The sequence below is a fragment of the Zootoca vivipara genome, chromosome 3, assembly GCF_963506605.1.
Source record: "Zootoca vivipara chromosome 3, rZooViv1.1, whole genome shotgun sequence".
NCBI lineage: Eukaryota > Metazoa > Chordata > Lepidosauria > Squamata > Lacertidae > Zootoca > Zootoca vivipara.
In genome coordinates this window covers 117,941,277-117,958,466 of record NC_083278.1, presented here as the reverse complement: position 1 = coordinate 117,958,466, position 17,190 = coordinate 117,941,277, and the positions used below count along the sequence as shown (strand labels likewise).

Here is a 17,190-nt window from a genome sequence, read left to right as displayed (position 1 = left end):
TCGGGATATTGACAAATGGACCATCGTGCAGAGGAACAACCCGGTGGGTACAAAGCATTCAAGAATCACCACTCTTCTGTTCAGTTTTATGGGGACATGGACTTTGCCACTTCAGACAGCCAGTAGAGGCTCACACAATGGAACGTCCTTCCATATGAAACAGTTCATAGAATCAATAGAATCATAGAATCATAGAGTTGGAAGAGACCACAAGGGCCATCCAGTCCAACCCCCTGCCAAGCAGGAAACACCATCAAAGCATTCTTGACATATGCCTGTCAAGCCTCTGCTTAAAGACCTCCAAAGAAGGAGACTCCACCACACTCCTTGGCAGCAAATTCCACTGTCGAACAGCTCTTACTGTCAGGAAGTTCTTCCTAATGTTTAGGTGGAATCTTCTTTCTTGAAGTTTGAATCCATTGCTCCGTGTCCGCTTCTCTGGAGCAGCAGAAAACAACCTTTCTCCCTCCTCTATATGACATCCTTTTATATATTTGAACATGGCTATCATATCACCCCTTAACCTTCTCTTCTCCAGGCTAAACATACCCAGCTCCCTAAGCCATTCCTCATGAGGCATCGTTTCCAGGCCTTTGACCATTTTGGTTGCCCTCCTCTGGACACGTTCCAGCTTGTCAGTATCCTTCTTGAACTGTAGTGCCCAGAACTGGACACAGTACTCCAGGAGAGGTTTGACCAGAGCAGAATACAGTGGTACTATTACTTCCCTTGATCTAGATGCTATACTCCTATTGATGCAGCCCAGAATTGCATTGGCTTTTTAAGCTGCTGCATCACACTGCTGACTCATGTCAAGTTTGTGGTCTACCAGGACTCCTAGATCCTTTTCACATGTACTGCTCTCAAGCCAGGTGTCACCCATCCTATATTTGTGCCTTTCATTTTTTTTGCCCAAGTGTAGTACCTTACATTTCTCCTTGTTAAAATTCATAAAGTTCCTCGCACACAGAAAACTAGCATATCAGGGCTTGTACTGTTGTCCTCAAGAAGCTAGCTTTCTAACTGCAAGGATGTGTCGGTATCATCATACTTATTTTGAAAGGAGTTGCATCCAGTCACATGAACCCCCTTGTCCCACTTGCAGTCTGATGCATTGAGTATGAGGCTTTGGTTTTTGGATTCAGGAAGGTGCCTTCCCTTGTAAGGATGCCCATTCTCTCATTCGCAGCACCTACCCTTCAACGCCACGTGGTGGCAGCACGTGCACAGGAACCTGTGGGTGTGTGGGTGTTCTCTGTGTTGTTATTTTTAACTCTGAAATCTTTCCAAGTCCCCCCATCAAGTCCCTCAGAATTCACCTGCCTCCTCCTTCCACAGGCATCTCTTCATTTGGAACAGTGGCTTGTTTGAAAGACGGACGGGCACCCTTTTAAAAGTAAGTCCATGCTTTTAAGTGACGGGAAATGGCAAGAAATGCTTCCCTGCCCCACTGTTCTAGGATTGCTGGGTGGCATTCTCCTCTATTTCCTAGTTTTGCCTTTTTAGACGAGGAAGTGGTGATATACGGAGCTTTGCTCAGAGGTTTCTCGAGGTCTGGGAGGGGGGGAAGGAAAAACGCTGTGAATTGACTTTTTTGTTCCATTGGGGCCCAGAGGCCGGTTGTCTCCAGAGGGCTGTGGTGTGGGGGAAGAGAAGCTCTCCTTCCATATGCAGTTTCTGTGTTTCCCGGCTTTGCCTGTTACCTGCTCCGAAGAAGAGGCTGGATTCAGCAGAACCCCCCTGCCCCATGTGGCTTGGTTCACTTACATGAGTTCCCTAAAAGCCGAGCCGCAGGGGAGATTTTTTTGCAATGTCAATGCTCCCATTTAGAGCTAGTTACGGATCCAGCACAACATGGCAAAACCTACGGGGAACAGGCTCTATTATTCCACCAAAGCCCTTTGGAGAAAACACACCACCTCAACCCCTGACCCATCTGCCCTTCTGGCCAGCTGGGAACATCTAACTTGCAAGGCAGAGAACCTCGTCCCCCCACTCTAGGCTTACAAAAAAGTCCTGCAGTCAGGGTGGAGTCCTCTGGATTTGAGCATGGTGCCCAGAGCTGGTCTAGGTGTGAACTGAGGTAGTGGCGGCAGGGAGATAAAGACTGTTGGTTTCTAGCACCTGCAGGACACAGAGCCCACCAGTTTCTCGGTGGTTGGAGGCTGGAACCCAACACATAGGAATATAGGAAGTGAGACCCCCTGATCCATCTAACTCAGTGACTTTCAAGCGTTTCAGACAGAGGTCTCCCCCAGAGTTACCTGGAGCTGCTGCCAGGATTGAACCTGGGACCTTTTGCATGCAAAAAAGATTCTCCACCATTGAACTATTGCCTTTTCTCAAAAGCCATGCAACTAAAACCACAAGGAGGCTGATGGCCTTGAGCCTACTTTTCTGCAAAGAAGAAAACCCAAACAGACTGGCCCAGGCAACTGGCTCTTTCCCCCCCGAGTCAACATTCTACACCTTCATGTTTTTCATGAAAGAAGAGCAGGTTTCTATCGGCATCTGATTCATTTTGAAAACCGTTAAAGCATTCTTTTTTTCTCTCCATCTAAGCTCTATGCAGGGACGCAGGTGGCGCTGTGGGTTAAACCACTGAGCCTAGGGCTGGCTGATCAGAAGGTCGGCGGTTCGAATCCCTGCGACGGGGTGAGCTCCCGTGGCTCCTGCCAGCCTAGCAGTTCGAAAGCACGCAGGGCTGGCTCTAGGTAGACTCCCGGTGGCGCGGTGTGCCAGGGCGCCGGGCCAGTAGGCAGGGCGCTGTGCGGAAACCATGCTGCGCCCTGCAAGGGCGGGGGCGCCAGAGCGATCTCCGCCCCTCAGCGCCAGGGCGCCCGACCTGCTCGAGACTGCCCTGAAAGCACGTCAAAGTGCAAGTAGATAAATAGGTACCGCTCCAAGCAGGAAGGTAAACGGCGTTTCCGTGTGCTGCTCTGGTTCGCCAGAAGCTGCTTTGTCATGCTAGCCACATGACCTGGAAGCTGTACGCCAGCTCCCTCGGCCAATAACGCGAGATGTGCACCGCAACCCCAGAGTCGGTCACGACTGGACCTAATGGTCAGGGGTCCCTTTAAGCTCTATGCAGTGGCATCTGGTTGGCCACCGTGGAAAGAGGGTGGCAAGCTAGATGGTATAAGTGTTCTTGTGTTTTTATATTGTAAAGTGCCCTGTGAACCTCAGATGAAGGACAGTATAGGAATTTAATAAGTAAAATATAAATAAAATAAATAATGGTCCACTGGTCTGGTCCAGCAGCCAGGCTACTCAATCCTGAGAATGGGGTACACTTATTTTGCAAGTGCTTAATAAGAATACCTTCTCCACCCATTGTCAGGGTCGGAAGATGTTAGCTCAGAATGAAACTCGCTTTTTTTTTTAACTGCTAGGGTTTTTTGTGCCATGCTTAGGCTTTACATTTGGGTCACTGCTAGGGGACCTGTTCAAAGGCACTATCCTGTTGCCGTTTGATATGTGCAAACATCGGCATTATGGAGAATTCTTTATCTGGTAGCTGGCAGACTCTTGTGTGACTCGAAAGCTTGCACGCTGCTGCATCCACAGAAACTGCTTCTGCAAAAGAGAACCCATTGCAGGCCACATCTCCCTTCTTTTCTGGGATAGGCAGACCCAAGATTTTTGTTTTGTCTGCTTGCTCTTTCTCCCTCGGCTGCTGCCGTTATGACGGAAGTAGTCCCCACTTGTAGAATATTCATGCCCTGGTTTCATACTCTCCTCCTCCTCTGAGCCCTTTAAGGAAGTGGGCAGACAGAAATAGGGGAGTGGTTAGATGTACAAAAGAGAAAGGAAAAAAAAAACCAGAAAAAGAAAAAAAAGAAAGAAAAAAGTGAGGGGGAGAGAAGGAAAAACACACCGGCAGACCGAATCATCCCTCCCACTCAGCTCAGGCAATTGCTCAGGCAGCCAGCTCAAAAGTTCTGTTCACCTGCTCTGGTTTGTAGGAGGAAAATCTCTCTGGAAGGCAGAGAGCGAGAGAGCCAACTGCAAAAAGATCAGACCGGATCTACCTCAGGTGAGTCTCCCTGACCTTTTTCAAACAAGAGAGATGTTGCGAAAAGAAAGGGTGGGGGGGGGGAGAAGTGTTCGTGTTGCTTGTCAAGGCAGGTTCCCTGCTCGCTCGGAGGAATATTACAGCTTTGGCAGTCGGCTGGAGAAGGTCTGACACACTTGCACATAGCTGCAGGGTAGGCGCAACCAGGAAGTAAGAGAGGGGAAGGAGAGTGCGCTTGCTTGGTCGATGGGGCCTACAGGGACAACCAGGCAGCTGCTTTGGCACTAGCCTCTTGCCCCCGTGCCCAGGAGAAGCGGGACCCTCCTGTGAGAGGCAGGAGTGCTTTGGGATCCTCCAGACAGCCCTGGCTTTGAAGGTGGGCAGAAAGGTAGGAGGCAAAACAGTCAGGGGCAGTGGCAAGGGTTGTTTCCAGGCATCTGGGCTTCCCCCACCTACCCCCAGATGTGCTAGTAGCTGGATGTGCCAGACCCAGCCTGGCTGCTGAGAGACACCGGCAGGGTGGGGATCCGAAAGGCGAGGTAGCTGGCTGGGCGAGGAATGGTGGTTGCTGCCGTGGGGCACATATTTCAAGGCTTCCTCCTCCAAAGTCTCCTGCCTCGTGGGCCACTGCGTGTTCTGGCTTGCCAGCCAGACTTCAACCTGAAATCCGAGCGCTGCCTGCTTTTAGGAACAATATTGGGAGATGGCGCAGGCTGTGCATTCAAGCAAGCGCTCTCAAGAGCTGTGCGGGCATTTGTGGGAAAGTTGCGATGTCTTCAGCCCAGGTGCACTTCTGGGAAAGCACAGACAATGTACATGTCTCTCTGTGTGTGTGTGTTTGGTTATAATTCTCTCATGTGGAAAGGATCTTAAATTGTATCACTACGGTAGAATGAAGAATGCAAAACCATGGTTCTAGTTACAGGTAGGTAGCCGTGTTGGTCTGCTGTAGTCGAAACAAAATAAAACAAATTCCTTCCAGTAGCACCTTAGAGAACAACTAAGTTTGTCTTTGGTATGAGATTTCGTGTGCATGAAGAAGTGTGCATGCACACGAAAGCTCATACCAATGACAAACTTAGTTGGTCTCTAAGGTGCTACTGGAAGGGATTTTTTTATTCCTTAGTTAACCCACAGGCTCACTAAGGAGGATGGCTCTTGCGACGGGTCTGATTTTTTTCAGCAGTATCTATGTTTCTTTAAAGCTGGTGGTTGTTTTTTTTTTTTAAGCTGGTAGAAATTTAGACTTGATGTAATTTTTTTAATCAGAGCAATTGCAGAATCTCTTAGCCAGAAACAGAGAGGCGCTGGTGACAGATTTGTGGCTGATGTCTTTGTTTCCCCAGGGTGGCACGGGGTTTTCCAAGGCTTGGCTGATTGCACTGCCCTTAGTAGAAAGGGGGGGGAGGGTGCTGGGCCTCACTGGATCAGGCCCCAAACTGCACTGGACCTCCCTGTATCAGGCCCTGCTTTCTCATATTGGAATGAAATTTTTAGAAGAAAAGAATCTTGTGGCACTTAAATATAATGAAAATTACAGCATAGATAAACATCTGCAAACTGAGCCATCATTTAACAGAAGTACCCAGGCTCCCCCGATGTAATTATAACTCTCTTGATTCCGGTACAAAACAAAGCTATCAAATACATTGAAAAGCAAATCTTAATTTCAATATGTTGTGACACCTTTTGGAGACTAAATGAAATTTTCTCGTGGCAACAGCTTTTACGGGCCAGGCTATTGAAGCAGGCTCTTTCCTAACCATGAAATTATTAGCTTTTAAGGAGGTGCCACAAGACTCTTGGTTGTTTATGCTACAACAGACAGATTTTTAAAAATCATTTATTTATTTAAGAAGACTTGTATCGTATTTGTAGGGGGGGGGCTAAGCAGTGTACAGAAATATAGAATAAAACATTACTATTTTTGGTTAAAAAAAAACAGTTAAAGCCAAGTTTATAAAAACATTCAAAAGATGATGAAAATCAACAGTAGCTGAGGAGATAGCACATGTGCAACTTCTACATCTTTGGATAGGTTTCTAAGCAGAAACATTTTAAACAGGCACTGGAAAGAATACAGCGAAGGCACCTGTAGATGGGGAGTTCCAGAGTGTTGGTACTGCCACAATCACTAAAAGATGGATTTCTTCCCAACATGGATCAAATATTGCACCTGAATATTCCAGGTGCCTGTCGAAGGAGTTGAGTGGGCCTATATGGGTTATGCAATCCTGCAACGAAGCTGGCCCCAAGCAGTTAAGGGCTTTATATACTAATAGTAGCACCTTGAACTTTGCCCAGCAGCAACTGGGCAGCACAGGTGTTGTACAGTGCTACAGCAGGTTACAGATACTTCAAGTTACAGACGTTTCAGGTTACAGACTCCGTTAACCCAGAAATAGTACCTTGGGTTAAGAACTTTGCTTCAGGATGAGAACAGAAACCGTGTGGCGGCGGCGGCAGCAGGAGGCCCTATTAGCTAAAGTGGTACCTCAGGTTAAGAACAGTTTCAGGTTAAGAACGGACCTCCGGAACGAATTAAGTTCTTAACCCGAGGTGTCCCTCCTGTCGGCAAAAGAACTGCAACTTCTGGATCGAGTGCAAGGGAAGCCCCACGCAGAGTGCATTGCAGCAATCCGATCCTGAAGCGACACATTTCTCACTGACGTTAAGTTATCCGGTCCAACCCCCTGCCAAGCAGGAAACACCATCAAAGCATTCCTGACAGGTGGCTGTCAAGCCTCCGCTTAAAGACCTCCAAAGAAGGAGACTCCACCACACTCCTTGGCAGCAAATTCCACTGCCGAACAGCTCTTACTGTCAGGAAGTTCTTCCTAATGTTTAGGTGGAATCTTCTTTCTTGTAGCTTGAATCCATTGCTCCGTGTCCGCTTCTCTGGAGCAGCAGAAAACAACCTTTCTCCCTCCTCTATATGACATCCTTTTATATATTTGAACATGGCTATCATATCACCCCTTAACCTTCTCTTCTCCAGGCTAAACATACCCAGCTCCCTAAGCCGTTCCTCATAAGGCATCGTTTCCAGGCCTTTGACCATTTGGGTTGCCCTGTTCTGGACACGTTCCAGCTTGTCAGTATCCTTCTTGAACTGTGGTGCCCAGAACTGGACACAGTATTCCAGCTGAGGTCTGACCAGAGCGGAATACAGTGGTACTATTACTTCCCTATAGTTAAAGTTAAAGCTATGGTTTCCCCAGTAGTGATGTATGGAAGTGAGAGCTGGACCATAAAGAAGGCTGATCGCCGAAGAATTGATGCTTTTGAATTGTGGTGCTGGAGGAGACTCTTGAGAGTCCCATGGACTGCAAGAAGATCAAACCTATCCATTCTTAAGGAAATCAGCCCTGAGTGCTCACTGGAAGGACAGATCGTGAAGCTGAGGCTCCAATACTTTGGCCACCTCATGAGAAGAGAAGAATCCTTGGAAAAGACCCTGATGTTGGGAAAGATTGAGGGCACTAGGAGAAGGGGACGTCAGAGGACAAGATGGTTGGACAGTGTTCTCGAAGCTACGAACATGAGTTTGACCAAACTGCGGGAGGCAGTGCAAGACAGGAGTGCCTGGCGTGCTATGGTCCATGGGGTCACGAAGAGTCGGACACAACTAAACGACTAAACAACAACAAATTACTTCCCTTCTACTTGGTTGCAGAACAGTGGGTTGGTGGTTTTTTGTTTTTTGTTTTGCAGATTTGGGAAATATTATTTGTTGATGTTTGAGAGGTGGGAGAGTAAAAGGGAAAAACAGAGGTGGCTTCTGCGCAAGGAGAGCTGCAACTGCATCCTCACCCACCCACACCCCAGGCAGTGAAATATCAGATTTTGTTGCTGGTGCAGAGGGTGACAGCCACTTGAGTTGCATGGATTCTGTCTTCTGGAATGACAATTGTTTTGCTTTTAAACCTGCAGCATCTAGAAACCTGATTCCCTTTACTTTTCCACATACTGGGGGGAACGGGGGGGACGAGGCCGTTCTTATTGGGTGGTGTGTGTATGGTAATTTGGAGACCGGAAGGCAGGCATTGGGGCAACACTTGATTCCAAAGGAGAGAAGTGGAGGGAGCAGGGCACTTCAGGGATAGCCAACAGGGTGCCCCTCAGACACTGCTGGACCATAACTGCCACCACCCCTGCTCATTGGCCAGGCTTGCCAGGGCTACACACCATGGTCCTTTTGTCCAGGAATCCTTTTCCTCTGTTCCAAACTCAGGGGATGGGCTAGCAATGCGAAAGGAACTTTACACAGCTAGTTTTAGAGCTGAGTCCTCGCTTTGAAAATAGTACACTCCCCCCCCCCCCCGCCAGGCACAGGGAGGGTTTGGGAAAACAGCCTCCCCCAGGGTATTGACATGGTGAAGATCAGGAATAGGCAAACTCAGCCCTCCAGATGTTTTGGGACTACAACTCCCATCATCCCTGGCTAACAGGACCAGTGGTCAGGGATGATGGGAGTTGTAGTCCCAAAACATCTGGAGGGCCGAGTTTGCCTATGCCTGGTAAAGATGCTGCGATCCCAGATAACACAGAACAAGGATCCAATTCAAGAATCTTGGAGGAGATGGCAGCATAGGTTTATTTGGGGTTTAGCCGAGGGAGGTGAGGCTTTACATTCTGCTCAAATTTTCCCCAGGCAAATCTCAGCGCAAGCCCTCCATTTGGCATGTGCAACTGAGCTCGCTTCCCATATTTGATTCTTTCTACCCCAAAGAAGTACAGCACGATGATTATATCTTGCACACATTTATACCGTGGCTGATTTCAACTGTACACAGCTGAAGGCAGGCCGGCTGAAATCGTGCAAGCAAAGCAGAGAGCTAACAAGCTGGTTTTGTGCTGGGTCTGCATGGGGTTACCTGGCGCGTAGAGCTTTTAAGCTCTCTGTCTTGCTTGAGAGGCAAGGCCTGCTTAGTGCACCAGCTCTGGGATGCTTGCATGCGATCTTGCGAGAACTCAGATGGTCCTGCGAGATCTTGCATGAGTATCCCAGAGACGCCATGCCAAGAGGGCCTTGCCCCCCAAGCAAGGCAGAGAGCTTAAAAGCTCTCTTTGTGCTGGGTAAAGGTAAAGGGACCCCTGACCGTTAAGTCCAGTCGTGGATGACTCTGGGGTTGCGGCCGAGGGAGCCGGCATTTGTCCGCAGACAGTTTTTCCAGGTCAGCCTGCATGACTAAGCTGCTTCTAGCAAACCAGAGCAGTGCATGGGAACGCCGTTTACCTTTCTGCCAGAGTGGTACCTATTTATCTACTTGCACTTTGACGTGCTTTCAAACTGCTAGGTGGGCAGGAGCAGGGACTGAGCAACAGGAGCTCACCCCGCCGTGGGGATTCGAACCACCGACCTTCTGATCAGCAAGCCCTAGGCTCAGTGGTTTAGACCACAGCGCCACCCCCCCGTCCCTGCTTGGATTACCCAGCAGTGGTAAAAGGGCTCTGGGAGTACCGGGGGGGGGGTTCTCTCTCCCCTCCTCACCCACTAGCCACAGGAAGTTCCAAGGGTTTCGGCATACACGATTTTCTTGTATACATGGAGCCCTTGGAAATGAACCCTTGTGTAACATGGGCTCATACTGCATTGCCAAGAAGAACTGTACGGCCTGTTTCCAATACTGTACTTATGCTGCTGGTTTTAAAATATACGTGTGGGCGTTCTGCGGCTGATAGAGACTGTGGGGGCTGATTACTAGCCTAGAGTTCTCCTCCCCATCACCACCAAAAAGGCCACACCTTGGAAAGGGGAGGGACACTCGGAAGATTAACCTCCAAACCTTTGCTGCAGATTTTCCTACAGCTGCACCCCATAAATACGCACCTGTTATGTACTGAGCTGAATCCTAGAACAATAGGATTCAGAAACAGCGGGAGCTACCCAATCCAACTCCAGGTGGAAGTGAATCCGCAACCTGATTGGCCTGCTGGAGCAGCCAATCAGGCGGCGGGCAGAAGTGAATCTGCTACCTGATTGGCCTGTAGGAGCAGCCAATCAGGCTGCAGGCAGAAGTCAATCCACAATATAATTGGCCCACAGGTGTAGCCCTGAAGTAGCCAATCACGCAAGGCCCATTGTGTAAATAATGTATATAAGCAGATGGTTTTGGGAAAAGAGCCATTCTTCTTCTCCTCTTCTCCTTGATGACTATGAGCTAAATAAAGAGCATGAAATTCACTCTCGACTCCGAGTACATTTCACTGGCGACGAAGGTGGGATCCTGCTGAGCTGACCGCCACCACGCACTGCACCGCAGCACCGCCACCTGCTGCACCGCTGCATCGCACCATGCATCCAGGCTTCAGCCCCAGGACCCAAGGAACCCAGAATGGCAACCGACAGCAGCTTCTCGCCATTCAAACCAGCATCAGGAGACTGGGAAGGGTACGCTGCCCGTTTCAACTTCCTCCTGCAAGCGAAAGAAGTCACCAACGATGCCATGAAGAGGGCGACATTCTTCAGCGTCTGTGGAGAGGAGACGTTTGAAATCGCCCGGGCTCTCCTTGCACCTAGAGATGTCGCTACCGTCTCGTACAAAACAATAATGGAACGGCTGAAGGAGCACTTCTCACCACAGCCCTCGGTGGTAGCTTGCCGAAATGCCTTCTACGCAAAGCGGCAAGCCCTGGGGGAAACCGTAACTGGGTTTGTGACCTCCCTCCGCCAAGCCGTCCGGCTATGCAACTTCTCAGAGTTGGAGAACATGCTTCGTGACCGCCTCGTCGGTGGCCTGAGGGACGAGATGTTGCAACGACGCCTCTACGCCAAAAAAGACCTCACGTTCCAGATTGCTCTGGAGGAAGCCCTGGCAACCGAAGCCGCCGAGAGGTCAACGCAAGAGGCACGACCGGCCCCGCCATCCCAACCGAGGGTCTACCACGAAGACCTCACCGACGAATCCGAATCTGACAGGGAGGAAGTACACCGAGTACAGCGGCGCACTCAAGCAGCACACACACCACAGCAGCCTCGACGAGAAGGAGGGAACTGTGCAAGCTGCGGGGAGAACCACGAGAGGAGGACCTGTCGTTTCCGCAACGCAGAGTGCAGGCAGTGCAGAAAATTGGGACACATCGCCCGGGTGTGTCGGGCTCGACTCACCCGTCGACAAGCATCAGATGACCGACCCAGGAGCCCCAGGTCACACGGCACCATGCACCAAGGCAACTCGACGGAGATCACGGACTACCAGGTATTCCAGTTGCCCCATCCCAGCACAGAGAAAATTTATATAGAGGTACAGATAGAGGGAGCCCCATGCCGCATGGAGCTGGACACGGGTTCAACTCTATCCATAATCTCGGCCCGAACATTAAGGGAACTGTGCCCTAATGGGGGTCCCAAACTAAGGCCGGCCCCATTCACCCTCCGGGACTTCCAGAAACGTAAGGTCCCTACAATGGGGGTGGGGACCTTCAGGGTGCAATATCGAGGGCGAAAGCAACAATTGGACTTGCTGGTAGTTAAGGGCCCCTACGTTAGCTTACTGGGACTGGCATGGTTTGGACCTCTGGGGCTAGCCGTTACCGGGGTGAACCGCACTAGCTTACAAGTGGACGTGGACGCCATATGCAAAGAGTTTCCAGGGGTTTTCGATGGGGCATTGGGACGATATACAGGACCCCCCATTGCCCTACAGCTAGACCCCGCTGTACGACCCATCAGGCACAAGGCCCGCCGGGTCCCGTTCGCCCTGAAACCCCGCATAGACGAGGAATTGGACCGACTCGTGGAGCAAGGAGTGCTGGAGCCGGTGCCCAACGCCCCCTGGGAAACTCCAATTGTCACACCCGTCAAGCCTAACGGTTCGGTCCGCATCTGTGCAGACTACAAATGCACCATAAACAAGGCTCTCACGGCCCATGCATACCCAGTGCCAGTGGTCAGCCATGTCCTCGCCACCCTGGCTGGGTCAAAAATCTTTGGCAAACTGGACTTGGCCCAAGCGTATCAACAGTTGCCTGTGGACGAAGCCACAGCAGAGGCTCAGACGATTGTGACGCACAGAGGGGCATTCAGAGTAAAGCGGCTGCAATTTGGCGTTAGCGTGGCACCAGGCATATTCCAGAATCTAATGGACTCTCTCCTTAAAGGGATTCCTGGCGTCACCCCCTTCTTCGATGATGTACTGATCGCCGGGCCCACACCAGAGGAATTTGAGGACCGCCTCCGCTCCGTCCTGCACCGTTTCCAGACGGCGGGCCTCAAGGTGAAGCGGGAAAAGTGTTTACTGGGAGTGCCGCAGGTGGACTTTCTGGGATTTAAGGTGGACGCAGAAGGGGTCCATCCAACCGATGACAAGGTACGGGCCATTTGTGAGGCCCCAGCGCCCAAGAGCAAGCCCGAACTTCAGTCATTCTTGGGACTATTGAACTTTTACCATGCCTTTCTTCCGCATAAGGCAGCGGTAGCGGAGCCCCTACACAGACTCCTAGATAAAAGGGCCCCTTGGGTGTGGGGCCAGCGACAAAGGGCCGCATTCCAGGCAGTCAAGGACTTGCTCGTCTCGAACTCGGTCTTGGCACACTTCGACGAGAGGCTGCCAGTGGTGCTGGCATGCGACGCCTCTCCCTATGGCATCGGCGCTGTCCTGGGACACCAACTCCCGGATGGAAGAGAGGTGCCGGTGGCATACTTCTCCCAGACGCTTGCTGCAGCCGAACGAAACTACTCACAGATTGACAAGGAGGGTCTGGCAATCGTGAAGGGCGTAAAAAAATTCCATGATTTCTTGTATGGGCGGCCCTTTACCATAGTGACTGACCACAAGCCGTTGCTTGGCCTGTTTGCCCCCGAGAAGCAGACCCCCCAAGTGTTGTCTCCACGTGTCCTCAGGTGGTCAATTTTCCTTGCCGGCTACCAGTATGCACTAATCCACCGCCCTGGGAAGGCGATGGGCCACGCAGACGCCCTCAGCAGGCTACCACTACCAGAAACAGGCCCCGACCCAGCGCCTGCGCAAGAGGTTATGACCCTGGAGCTGCTTCCCGACCGACCCATTCAGGCACAAGAAGTTGCGCACCATTCCACAAAAGATAGGGTCATCTCCCGGGTCCTGGACTGGGTGTGGCGAGGATGGCCCAGCAGCAGCCCCGGGCCAGAATTCGCTGGCTACACAAACCGCAAACATGAACTGTCGGCCCACAAGGGGTGCCTGTTATGGGGAAGCAGGGTTGTTGTTCCCCAGCCCCTCCGCAAAAGGGTCCTCACAGCCCTACACGAGACACACCCAGGGGTAGTGAGGATGAAGGCCCTTGCCAGGAGTTATGTGTGGTGGCCGGGGATTGACAGAGAGATAGAGGCCTGGGTCCAACACTGCCAGACCTGCCAAGAATCCCGCCCGGATCCCCCAAGGGCCCCAGTCCAGCCCTGGGAGTCCGCCCGACATCCATGGTCACGCTTGCACGTGGACTTCGCTGGACCCTTCCAGGGAAAAACATTCTTCATAGTGGTGGATTCCTACACCAAATGGCTGGAGGTCGCACTGGTACCGTCCACTTCTACGGCGGCAGCCATCCGGGTACTACGTAAGCTTTTTGCAAACCACGGGCTCCCTGACACCCTCGTCTCGGACAATGGAACCGCATTCACGTCAGAGGAGTTCCAGACCTTCACAGCGCAGAACGCCATCCGCCACATCCGCTCAGCACCATTCCACCCTGCCACCAATGGCCAAGCGGAGCACATGGTGCGGACCACCAAGGACAGCCTCCGCCGCATGACACAAGGGGACTGGGAATACCGCCTTGCCGCATTTCTTCTAGCACAGCACAGCACCCCAAGCACAACGACGGGCAGGAGCCCAGCTGAACTACTAATGGGCCGGCGCCTTGCAACTAGACTGGACCGACTTCACCCCGACAGAGCTCAGGATGAGGTAGTGGTGGGGAAAGGCAGGAACCCCCGGACATTTGTGGCCCAGGACGCAGTGTACGCAAAGAATTTTGGGGCAGGCCCAGCATGGGTACCCGCCACAGTCACCAAGGTGACCGGTCCCGTGTCGTACGAGGTACTAACGGAAGGGGGGCAATGTTGGCGCCGCCACTGCGACCAGCTACGGCGACGATTCCCAGGAGGAACCCGGGAGGAGAGCGGGACAGAGGGGTCCCAAGGGGACAGCAGGGCAGTGAGGCCTGTAGAGCGAGAGGGGTGGGCAGGGGAAGCAGAAGCAGAAGCAGTAGGCACAGAGGGGCGCCCCGAGGCTGGAAGGACACCGGAACCAGAGCCACAACCTAGTGGTTCAGTGGCGCCAGACCAGACAGCCCCGGCACAGCCAGCAGCCTCGGAACACGAGCCAGAACCAGAACCCCTGACCAAGGAACACCCCAGGCCACAACGCACACGGAGGCGGCCAGCAGACCTTGGGGACTACGAATGCAACTTCCCGGGCAGGACTGGAACTTAGAGGGGAGGGGTGTTATGTACTGAGCTGAATCCTAGAACAATAGGATTCAGAAACAGCGGGAGCTACCCAATCCAACTCCAGGTGGAAGTGAATCCGCAACCTGATTGGCCTGCTGGAGCAGCCAATCAGGCGGCGGGCAGAAGTGAATCTGCTACCTGATTGGCCTGTAGGAGCAGCCAATCAGGCTGCAGGCAGAAGTCAATCCACAATATAATTGGCCCACAGGTGTAGCCCTGAAGTAGCCAATCACGCAAGGCCCATTGTGTAAATAATGTATATAAGCAGATGGTTTTGGGAAAAGAGCCATTCTTCTTCTCCTCTTCTCCTTGATGACTATGAGCTAAATAAAGAGCATGAAATTCACTCTCGACTCCGAGTACATTTCAGCACCTGATGATAATTTGGGGTTGGTGGTGTTGAAATGCTTTCCCCATTCCCCTGGCTACCACATCCATCCCTCCCAAAACTTCTTTGGGCAAGAATAGGCCGAAAATTCTGCTGCACCAAGGATGTTTGCAAACCCAGCCAGATGGGCAGGGTATAATTATTATTATTATTATTATTATTATTATTATTATTATTATTATTATTATTATTATTGCAAAGCAACCCCAAGCACTGGTTACAAGAGCAAGTCCTGTATTCTCCTCCCCTTTCACCAGGCACTATGTTGCACTATTAAATGTCCAGTCCCACGGGGGGGGGGGAATAGAAAAATAGAAAGATAAGTAGCAGATGTAGGGTTGCCAGACCCAATAGAGGACAGGACTTCTGTGCCTTTAATTGCCCTGCTCTCTTTTGAATATGGAAACCTTAAAGAGAAACCAGCAGACCCTTTGTTTAATTTCCAAGCAAAGGGTCTGCTGGTTTCTCTTTAAGGTTTCCAGACTCAAAAGAGAGCAGGGCAATTAAAGGCACAGAAGTCCTGTCCTCTATTGAGTCTGGCAACCCCAAGCAGATGAGGTAGCCAACCAATTTCTAGACCAGGCTTCCTCAACCTCCAGATGTTTTCAGACTACAAATCCCATCATCCCTGGCCACTGGTCCTGCTAGCTAGGGATCATGGGAGTTGTAGACCAAAAAACATCTGGAGGGCCGAGGTTGAGGAAGCCTGGTCTAGACACTGACACCCTTCAGACTGCAGATGAAGGAGAAAAATATATTCCGAGCACACACCGAAGCCTGTCAGGGAGAAGGCTGCACTTGATCACCTGCCCCTTGCATCTGAATTTATTGTTTGCAGGGAAAGTTGTGTAGGTGTGTGTGTGTGTGTGTGTGTGTGTCCACGGAAGCACTCCTCCTGTGGTCTGAAGTGGTACAGTCTGGACCCAAGTTGACCACTTCAGGGGAAGGTCCATATCTCATTTGCAGAAGAGCATCTGCTTTGCATAAGAATGCAAGAACTTTAAGAAGAGCCTGCTGCTGCTGCTGCTGCTGCTGGATCAAACCAGTGGCCCATCTAGTCCAGCCTGTTCTCACAGTTGCCGGCCAGATGTCTGTGGTAAACCTGCAAGCTGGATTCGAGCACTAAGAGAAACTCTCCCCTCCTGTGGCTTCTGGCAAGCTGGTGTTCAGGAGCAGTGGAGACAGAACTTGCTCATCACGGCTAGCAGCCACAGATAGTCTTGACCTCTGCAGGCTAGCATTTTAATGCCGTGTGGATGTTGCATCCTCCCCCAAAAAAACCCCATGCATAAGGAGCACCCATCCCAGAATACTCACTTGTTTGGAAGCACCCCTTATCTTGCCATAGGGGCAGATCTTGTGTGGGAGGCACAAGGAGTCAGTGTTGCCTAGTGGTTAGAGTGTTGGACTAGGACCTGGGCAACCAGGGTTCAAATCTTCACTTGGCCGTGAAGCTCAGCTGCATGGCCTCGGGAGCCACTCACTGCCTCTCTCAGCCTAAACTACCTCACAGGGTTGTTGTGCGGATTAAATGAGGAGAAGGAGAACCACGTTTGCCACCTTGAGCTCCCTAGAGGAAAACGGTGGGGCAAGAAACACAAGGCCCCCAATCCAATCTGAAACCATGCTTGGCTTTGCACAAGTGCTGGCAGTTTTATTGCTGCACCGCATAGGGGTGTGCATGACGGACTACAACTCCCATCAGCCCCAGCCTAATGGGACTTGTAGTCTGTCAGCATCTGGTATATTCTTACACTACGCTACAAAACAAAAACCCACCACATCTCAGATGTCCGCCAGCTTCTCCAAAGAGCCCTGGGGATTATCATTAGATCAAGCTGAACCCCCTGTTGAAATCTTATCCCCTGTCCCTTCCCATGTGTGTCTCTGAAAGGGCTGGGACATTTGTCTGCGTGAGCATGCTGCAGAGTGGCCAGAGCCCAGCCCAGCCTGTTGTTGGGCCCAAGACCCTGTGAAATTTCATTGTCCGCAGGTGTCTTTGGCCACAGTGAGACAGAAGCACGTTCTGTGGCTAAGCATTGATCCCTTCATCTCTGCAAGACAGAGCAAGACAAAATGAGTGTCTGCGCGGTTTGCATGTGATATATATATATATATATTTATAGAACGTGCCTGTGGTGAGGGAAGCGAGGCACAATGTATATCTTGAACTGATATACGTCCCGTTCTGTACCAAAGATAGACATCAGGGCCGGGGATGTACATAGCAGAGACGTATAAATGTCAGCTTAATTCAAGGGCTGTGTAGATCAGTGGGTCCCAAAGTGGGTGGTACTTCGCCCTGCAGCAGGGGGGTTACCTAGGGGGGCACTAAGAGGCAAGGGGGCAGCAAGG

General features: G+C 51.2%; 2 protein-coding genes across 8 annotated transcripts in view; both read left to right on the top strand.

Moving 5' to 3' along the window:
* The first annotated feature begins 3,759 nt into the window (after positions 1 to 3,759).
* PTK2B (protein tyrosine kinase 2 beta) overlaps positions 3,760 to 17,190 on the top strand; it is a 107,680-nt gene continuing 94,249 nt past the window's right edge. For 5 of the 6 annotated variants that reach the window (XM_060273198.1, XM_060273197.1, XM_060273196.1 and 2 more), the window contains exon 1: positions 3,760 to 4,036. The gene's annotated coding sequence lies outside the window, so the exon portion shown is untranslated. Of the gene's footprint in view, positions 4,037 to 4,088; positions 4,404 to 17,190 lie in introns of those variants that run through there. The other variant, XM_060273194.1, reaches the window with a different exon arrangement.
* On the top strand, positions 7,340 to 15,202 carry LOC132591935 (uncharacterized protein K02A2.6-like). 2 transcript variants are annotated; one of them, XM_060273199.1, is made up of 2 exons: positions 7,340 to 11,217; positions 12,119 to 15,202. In XM_060273199.1, the coding sequence occupies exon 2, from the start codon at positions 12,919 to 12,921 to the stop codon at positions 14,428 to 14,430; it is 1,512 nt and encodes a 503-aa protein (XP_060129182.1). In that variant the 5' UTR covers positions 7,340 to 11,217; positions 12,119 to 12,918; the 3' UTR covers positions 14,431 to 15,202. The 2 variants fall into 2 exon arrangements, with proteins under 2 accessions (XP_060129182.1, XP_060129183.1); XM_060273200.1 differs by having other exon boundaries at positions 7,352 to 11,217.